At 38.8% G+C, this 9433-nt stretch overlaps 1 protein-coding gene across 1 annotated transcript in view; it reads left to right on the plus strand.

Moving 5' to 3' along the window:
• The window catches only part of MBOAT2 (membrane bound O-acyltransferase domain containing 2), a 120285-nt gene extending 112050 nt beyond the window's left edge, over positions 1 to 8235 (plus strand). The window contains exons 9-12 of the mRNA XM_011960940.1: positions 697 to 761; positions 2195 to 2327; positions 4122 to 4273; positions 5898 to 8235. Of these exons, the coding sequence (XP_011816330.1) occupies positions 697 to 761; positions 2195 to 2327; positions 4122 to 4273; positions 5898 to 6123 (576 nt within the window). The 3' untranslated portion in view covers positions 6124 to 8235. The remainder of the gene's footprint in view (positions 1 to 696; positions 762 to 2194; positions 2328 to 4121; positions 4274 to 5897) is intronic.
• The last annotated feature ends 1198 nt before the right edge of the window (positions 8236 to 9433 follow it).

Genomic DNA, 9433 nt, shown 5'->3' on the forward strand with positions numbered 1-9433 from the left:
GACCCTATCTAGGGCCACCTGGTGCTAACTTTTTAGGTTTTGTAAGGCCTACTAGTTTCAGAGGAAGAGAGAGTTACATAGGATAAAAGTAGTGGGGGAGACGAAAGGCCCCCTCTGAGATCAAAGAATAGCTTTAGTGGGAGTAACTTGAGAGAGGAAACTGGGAAGGTGGGACACCCTGCGAGATCTGGGTGTACAGATCCACTCTTTCAGGGGCAGCACAGCCAGGCAGCGCCAGAATTGACAGTAGCCAGGGCATCGAGAGACGATGGCAGGGCAGGATGTTGCAGTGGACATCTGCTTCACCCAGAACCATGGCGGAGCTTGGCGGGAAGGAGGTAATGAGGTAGGCGCCCCAGTCTTCAGTGTGAGAGGGAGGCCATCGACAGGCATTTGTACACACTCTCAGGAATTTCTCTGGAAGAATTCTGTGACATCCCTTGTAAATGTTAACATACAGGAGAAAATGGTCATAATCCATCTACCTCATAGATGTTCCCAACAGTAAATAAACTTGTCTTACATAGAATGATGTTACCATATTAGAAAAACAAGATTAAGGAAAGAGAAATCAGTATACTACCATTGATGTTAAGTAATTTTTGTTTTAATTTTTTAGCATAATAATATATTATTACTTATATTTAAAGCTTCATTATTTTGTGATACAAAGAAAAAAGTTTCCTTTTTTTTCAGATGTCAACAAGTTTCAAGATGTTTCTTGATAACTGGAATATTCAGACAGCTCTTTGGCTCAAAAGGTGCGTTCCTTCAAAAACAGTCTTTAGATGTGCTTTGGCGTCTAGTTCTTGAGGTTGAGCTTCATTGAATTCAGGTTCTTGATTAAATTAACAGTGTTGAGTGACACTGTAACCTCAGTGTCAGCTGGGAAGCACTGTTAGCCTCCTCCTAAGCAAGTCAGTATCGAATGAGAAGTATTTTGGCTTGAGTCACAAATGTAGCTACCCTGCAGGTGCAGCTATCCTGCCCTCTCAGCCTCCTTTAAAGGCCTCTGCCAATGTCAGAGGTCACCAGTATCCTCCTTTGCAGCTCCTGATCCCGTTCAGTAGAGATATGGTTTAAATTAACAAGTGCCTGCGCAAGCACAGTACTTACGCCTGGGTATTCCAGAACAGTTCCGGTTTTAAATATTTCAATTCAACAAATCTTCATTTGTTAGGCAAGGGATAAAAAGACGAGTAAGATAAAAAGACTCAGCTCCTGAAGGTGAAAGAGTTTGCAATTTTGTTAAAGACACGGTGGTGTAATCAGACACATGCTGTTCCCTGTTGTGAGGATTAGGAGAGAGAAAGCAGGAACAGTGAGGGCACAGAGGGATGCAGGAAAAAATCCCTGGAAGTGTGGATGCTTGAGCAGAGGTTTGTGTCAGGAGTGTGTCTCATCAACAGGGCAAGGTAGAGGCAAGACAGGCTGGGTGGAGTAACAGGTGCGAAGGACAGAGCTGGGGAACAGCGCACTCTCCCAGGGGTTCCCTTATCATCCCTGTGAGCAGACTGCCCTGTCTTGAACTTATTTCATTAAAAACAGCCCCTATAATGATAGGGCGCTAAGCAGCCCTCTTTTATAGGGTCCTTTTTAAAATGACAAATGAAACATCTTTGTCCCTTGAGATGGCGAGCATACGCTAGCATCTCTTCACAGTGCCTGGCAGAGTCTCCCCAGTGGCTGCAGATCCTCTGAGCTAATCTGTTGTGTTATTTTTTGTTATTGTTATAATTTAAATTTGATACCTTAGGGAAACTTTATTTTCACTGCGTTCTCTATCTCTGTTATAGGAAAACTGTAGACTAAGCACAGTCTATCTGCCAGAAAGAGTAGTGTATTTAGGTCATTTGAAAGTTATTGATGTTTTTTTTTTTTTAAATAAAATAATGTAGGATAAAAGTAACCTTATTCTTTTTGTGAATTGTATAGACTCCCAAATACTAGAAATGATCATTTAAGTTACTATATGTACCAGTAAGAAGATGGGAATTAACTTTATGTTCCTAAGTTTGACACTTAATAGCTATAGCCTCCCTGAGATCATAGAGAAGTGATTGCCTAAGATAAGTTGTATTTGTTTTTCTAGTTACCCTAAATCCTGTCAGGTAATAAAAGAATGATCATTGCAGGCTTTGTAAACTCGGGTCACTCACTCCGCTTGGCTCTCCATGTTTTTCATGGTTTCTAGGGTGTGTTATGAACGAACCTCCTTCAGTCCAACTATCCAGACGTTCATTCTCTCTGCCATTTGGCACGGGGTATACCCAGGATATTATCTAACGTTTCTAACAGGGGTGTTAATGACATTAGCAGCACGAGCTGTAAGTATCAAGAATTTTATTTTACAATTCAATGGTCCACTTGAACTGTTAAAAAGGCTGAGTACATCTCTCTTACAAGGTAGACCCTCTTTCCTTGGCCATAGTCAGTATTGTCCTTTCCACTAGAAGCAAAGTATGTAACTGTGTGCATGTTTGCTGAGCACTCACCATGGACTAGGCTCCACGCCCAGTTCCTATGAGGAGAAAACATGTTTCTATGTGCCTGGCAGGTAGGAGGCACTCACAAAATGTTACTTTGTCTTTACAGAATTTTCTGAAGGAGAGATAAAAACTGAGTTAAATAAAGATGATCAGAATGGGTAGGTTTATTTTAGAAATGTTTCCTGAAAGCTGTAACCTTTGAGTCCTCTCTGAGACGAAGAGTAGACTGTGCGAGGCCAAGACAGTGGATGAGCCACACTGGAAGTGGGCACAGTTCTCTAAAGTATTTGCCTAGATAGAACCTAGAGTAATATTTTGGGAAACAATTGAGAAATTAGGTTGGTGACGTGAGAGAGGTGAGGAGAAGGATAATTTAGTGTAAGCCCTTGAAAAGCAGTTAGAGGAAAGTGACATGACAAAAGCCACGTTTGAACAAGCTGCTAATGGCACTTACAGGTAAGAGGGTTTCATTTAACAAACTAGCAGATATTTACTATATTCCATTTTGAGGTACTTTGGGGATATATGAGGGAAATTTCAAGAAGTATTGACTAAGGGTACCTTCTGGTAATTTGTAGTCTAATTTGGGATAAGGTGTATGTGTGTGTACATACCTTATGCATGCGTGTGTGTTTGACAGATTCCATGGGTGTTATAAATACTAAGTCACATAGGTGTTTAGAGATGGAAGAAGTCTCTTTGGGTTGGGTTAATTAGAGATGGCCCCATTAGGAAGGTGATTGGATCTGGACTTTGAGAGATGAAAGTTATTTCAATAGTGAGTGAAGTACAATGGGGAAGAAAATGACATTCTAAGCATGGGAAGGACATTAGCAAAACCCATAATTCTTAGTGGCTAGGCTCTGCTATCTGTTGCCTAGCTCACCGCCATGGCAGTCACCTGCTCTTGATTCCATCCTGTTCACCAATGACAAATCCATTTGTCCTGAGGTACGGGCTTTCAGCATTCCATTCTTGCGCTTAAAAACTGTACCTAACTCCCTCCCATTGCAGACAGAATAGGATAGGCTTCTTCCCCACTTGGTGTTCAAGTTCTTTCTACCAATGCCCTCCTCCCTTCCCCCATTTGCCTCTCTAGAATTACCCAGTGCCTATGCATACATGAATTCTCTGCTTCCATTAGATTGACTTGTCATTCCCCAAATACACCATGCACTTGCACATTAGCAAAGCCAAGTTTGTCTTTCACAAATGCAGAGGTTAAATAAGAGTGAAGGATGAAGGCAAACCAAACTTTATTTATATACTATATTTTACCAAATATGATTTAAGAATCTCTAGGCAGTGTTGTCTTAAACTTTTTTTTTGAAACTTTTACAGAATCTAATCTACAGAAAAGTTGCAAAGAACTTCTATATGCCCTTTACCCAGACTCACCAGTCATTTGTGTTTTCCCTGTGACTTCCTCTCTTTTATACACAGTGTGTACAATGTGTATTAGCCTTTTTAGAACCAACTTTTTCCATAGTAGCAGTGTACATTCCCACTAGCAACATAGGAGAGTTTCAGTTACTCCACTCCACATCCTTCCAACAGTTGCTATCACCAGTGTAATTGCATAAGTAATGTTAATTTAAAGATACAGCAAATATTTTTGTTTCTTTATTTCAGATGAGAAATAACTTTAGACATTATTTCATTGAACCTTCCCAACTGAAATTCTTTTATGATGTTATAACATGGACAGTAACTCAAGTAGCAATAAGTTACACAGTTGTGCCATTCGTGCTTCTTTCTATAAAACCGTCATTCATGTTTTACAGGTAAGTGTTACTCCTAAAACTTTGTCAGTGGGAATAACTTTATTTTCAAAAGAAAGTTTCTTGCTATTGGATAGAATGGAAAAATAGTACCACAGCCACATTTCCTGCTGATGAATGCATTATCAGTTACTTTTTAATTCTGAACCAAGCAGTCTCAGTGTCTCTCTGTGGAATGACTCATACTACTCAACCCTCAGATGAGTGATTCAGCCAGGTAACCACTGCCTCAAACCTCTCCTAAATTTAACAGAAAACTTCTTAGCTTAATTGTCCTGAACCTCTTTAGGGAAAAAACTAGCTATTTCCAAATAATTATTAATTATCTTTTTTTTTTTTTTTTTTTTTGGGACGGAATCTCGCTCTGTCGCCCAGGCTGGAGTGCAGTGGTACAGTCTCGGCTCACTGCAACCTCTGCCTCCCAGGTTCAAGCAATTCTCTGCCTCAGCCTCCCAAGTAGCTGGGATTGCAGGTGCCCGCCACTACTCCAGGCTAATTTTTGTGGTTTTTTTTTAGTAGAGACGGGGTTTCACCATCTTGGCCAGGCTGGTCTTGAGCTCTTGACCTCGTGATCCACCCGCCTTGGCCTCCCAAAGTGCTAGGATTACAGGCATGAGCCACCACACCCAGCCTAAGGAAAATAAATTATATTTTATTTGTTCCTTTTCACTGTGTCTTTTATGTTTGATTGATACTGTGGTGATCTGTATGTTATAGAAATTGTCTTGTCTCGAATTCTATATTTTTATAATCTACTTATCTCCTCTCCCTGCCCACCAAATTCCACTCGCCCATATTAGATGGTGATATTTTAGAGATCAAAAACTTTATTCTTTTATAAATTCTTTATTACTCTAGCATTTAGAATGACTTAGCACAGAGTATATAGTCAAAAAATTATTGAATCAAATATGACAATAATTATACAGGAAGACGTTAAGTAAGTCCTGCTAAAGTTTCCATTTTAACGATGTTAGTACATGTTTAAAAATGTGATTGGGCTGTTGGTTAGATTTTCTATCCCAGGTACTTTGTTCAGAATCACTTGGACTTACAGCTATAGATACAGTTTAGGTTACATTCAATTTATATAATTTGAGAAATGATGTTTTCAATATTTTTAATAATGTGGCCTTTCTTTGCTTCATGAAAGTAACCATCAAGAAGCAATATTGCTTCTCTGTCACTCCCCTCATTGGAATATTTGTAACTTAGACAGTAAATAGCAGGTGAGGCCAGACTGGTAAAAGTCTTAACTATCTCCACATTTTCTTTCTTGAGTCAACTTTTGATTCTGTGAATTGGGGAGATTTTCAGATGACTACCCATATTAATATGTACCTTTTTGTTTCTATTCTGTTTAACCATGGCCTTGTGACCCTTACAAAGGAATGTAATATGCTATCTAGAAAATCAGGCTTCTAATCAGCCTGGGTTTATCCAGTGCTATAAATACCCACTGGCCTACACTATCAGGTTTCTCCTCCTGAGGGGGAAAAATAAAAGAATAATGTAGTAATGTAGTAAACAAATACGTCCTAAGGTGGGCTACGGGACATTTTGACAAGCGGGCAGTTATTAAGAATTATTATCACATTTGAATAAACTTTTTTCCTTTTTCTTTTAGCTCCTGGTATTACTGCCTGCACATTCTTGGTATCTTAGTATTATTGTTGTTGCCGGTGAAAAAAACTCAAAGAAGAAAGAATACACATGAAAACATTCAGCTCTCACAATCCAAAAAGTTTGATGAAGGAGAAAATTCTTTGGGACAGAACAGTTTTTCTACAACAAACAATGTTTGCAATCAGAATCAAGAAATAGCCTCGAGACATTCATCACTAAAGCAGTGATCGGGAAGGCTCCGAGGGCTGTTTTTTTTGATGTTAACAGAAACCAATCTTAGCACCTTTTCAAGGGGTTTGAGTTTGTTGGAAAAGCGATTAACTGGGGGGAAATGGACAGTTATAGATAAGAAATTTCCTGTACACCAGATCGGAAATGGAGTGAAACAAGCCCTCCCATGCCATATCCCCGTGGGCCACGCCTTATGTAAGAATATTTCCATATTTCCGTGGGTACTCCCAGCCTCAGCACTTGTCCTAGGGTCACATGCGTGCCCTGTTGCTGAATGTACGTTGCGTATCCCAAGGCACTGAAGAGGTGGAAAAATAATCATGTCAATCTGGATGATAGAGAGAAATTAACTTTTCCAAATGAATGTCTTGCCTTAAACCCTCTTATTTCCTAAAATATTGTTCCTAAATGGTATTTTCAAGTGTAATATTGTGAGAACGCTATTGCAGTAGTTGATGTTGTGTACTGTAAAGGATTTTAGGAGGAATTTGAAACAGGATATTTAAGAATGTGGATTTTTTAAAATGCAATAAACATCTCAGTATTTGAAGGGTTTTCTTAAAGTATGTCAAATGACTACAATCCACAGTGAAACTGTAAACATTTAATGGACGCCAAATTATACGTAGCTGATTTTGCTGGAGAGTTTAATTACCTTGTGCAGTCAAAGAGCACTTCCAGGAGGAATTTCTTAAAACATAATGAAAGGTTTGGTAATGTGATACTTTAAGCTTATTCTTTTTCTTAAAAGAGAGAGGTGACTAAGGAAGGCAGGAATGAAGAAGCACTGCCTGGCCTCCAGTGGAATGCACAGGGTGGAGCCACAGCTCTGCAAGGCCGCTTCTCCCCCACGCCAGGGCTCTGCACCATCATGTGAGACTTAAAAAAAAAAGTGGAATGACTTGGTGATACTTTGGACTTCTAAACTAAATTTATCAGGCATAAATTATGTAGAATTAGAAAGAGGCTTTGAAAATAATATTGGTAGGTTGCTCAAAGGTTTTGAAAGAGAAATCGCTAGGTAGGTTACTATCTGGCTAATCAATTTCTTATCCTTGACAATTTACTTCATATTTGGGAAACTTTTAGGGACATGAAAACTAAAAGTCATTGAGTCTAGGTGACATTTTTTGAGAATAATATAAATTCATTTTCAAACTCTTCTCATATTAAAATTTTGCTGTGATCTCTTACTAAAATGAGTTTCAGGTTCTGTAAGTGGAAAAATGTGCTTTTATTTTGTGGGCCATTTTTACCATGATTAATCTTGCCTTGGATTACTAGGTGTCTCCTGCAATCCCACAGAGGACTGTAGTGGCCACAGGAGCTGAAAGCAGGAGAGTAGAATTTGACGCCAGGCAGTGGAGTGGCCTCAGCCCCAGATGGTACCTCCTGCCCTGTGGGAGGGGAGGGGGCAAAGCCTTCTGACTTCACCTTTATTTGACCTATGTATGGAGCTTACTTTTACTTTTTGCCTTAAATTTTTAATGAAATGCAAATTTTCTGTGATGAGTTTCTCTTTTCTGGGGGGTGGGGTCACTAACAAATTTGCAAATGAAGTTAAGGACAAGGCAAACCATCTGGCTTATGCTATATAATACTTCATTTAAAGAAGAAAGGAAAAGTAAATGCACTTGCAGCTTTTGAGGTCTCAGCAAAAATGGGAATGTGTCTTTTTTGAAATTTAGAAATATCCTGATCTATTTTTATTTCTCTAAAAGTAAGTGTTTTCCAGCTGATAAGGCTAACCTTACCATTCCTTCTCAGGAAAGGATCGATAACTAAATAAATTTCCTCTGTTTTCTCATGCATTGAAATTATGTTGGCTGGGCGCAGTGGCTCACACCTGTAATCCCAGCAGTTTGGGAGGCCGAGGCAGGTAGATCACTTGAGGTCAGGAGTTCGAGACCAGCCTGATTAACGTGGTGAAACCCCATCTCTACTAAAAATACAAAAATTAGACGGATGTGGTGGTGCGCACCTGTAATCCCAACTACTTGGGAGGCTGAGGCAGGAGAATTGCTTGAGCCTGGGCGGCGGAGGTTGCAGTGGGCTGAAATTGCGCCACTGCACTCCAGCTGGGCGACAGAGGAAGACTCCATCTCACACACACACACACACACACACACACACACACACAAAACAAAAGAAAAAAAGAAAAAAATTATGCTAGCTGTTTAATGTGAGAGAATAGAAAGAATGTTCACGGAAAGTACCTGCCCTGTAAAATGTTTGATCATTTTCATTAATGTTGCAGAGAATCCAACTGCTATTAAGAGAAAGTGAACAAATTAAGAATATAAAAGACAGGTTCAGGCATGTCATAAGTGAAAACAAGAAGGCTTAATACAAACTTGTTGGGTTTTGTTTTTGTGTGTGTGTGTGTGTGTGTGTGTGTGTGGTTTTTTTGGGTTTTTTTTTTGGTTCAGCCTATCTAGCCACTTACAAATACTCACATTTCTGTTACCTGAATTTACTTTATTTCTCAGCCTGTAAACCTTAGTCACTGTTACCTATTTCTTGCTCAGTGAATATAATCTTAGCACCGTCATCTAGAAAGCAAGATATTTGATTTTTTTTCCGGTTCCTTTGAAGATAATAATTCCATGTCCAGTTTGACTGATTTTCATACCCCTGAATCAACTAGTTATTTTTATGAAATGGTTTTTGGATAGCTCTCCTCTAGTTTGGAGAAGTAATAATCACAAATATTAATATTTTGCTTCTAGTACTTACAGTAGAAGAATTTTAAACTGGTACGTCTACTCCTGTTAAATAGAAACGGGATTCATTGTATTATGTGCTTGCTTTTTTTTAAATCAATAGAATCAGATTCAATGCATATTTGTTATATATTTTCCACTATTCAGGTATCATGAAATCACTCCAGAGATGATCAATCAACATCGTATTTAATTTTTGGTTAATTATATACTACTCAGGGAAAAAATGAACAAAAATAATTATTATTCATCCTTCAATTTCATTTTCTTGAAACAGAGTTCGTTTAATTTGGTATGCCTCAGCTGTCACCATTTTATAAGTGGCTCGTTCTGTTTTTAAAATAAGTATTTTTATTGCAACTCAGGGTAATTGGGGGAATTTATTTAGCTTCTGAAATATCCAGCAGAATAGAGAAGATTTATTTGGCTTCAAAAATGTCTGGTGACCCCTTCTTTTATTAGCCACTGCTGCCCATTTGATTCAAAAATAAATTTATTGGTCTCCACCATGTGTGACACACACAGGATTTCCAAACATACCACTTTTAAGAAAAATGTGCAGTAGAAAGGAGGTTTCTAGAAA

This window comes from Colobus angolensis, unplaced genomic scaffold, assembly GCF_000951035.1.
Source record: "Colobus angolensis palliatus isolate OR3802 unplaced genomic scaffold, Cang.pa_1.0 Scaffold53, whole genome shotgun sequence".
Lineage (NCBI taxonomy): Eukaryota > Metazoa > Chordata > Mammalia > Primates > Cercopithecidae > Colobus > Colobus angolensis.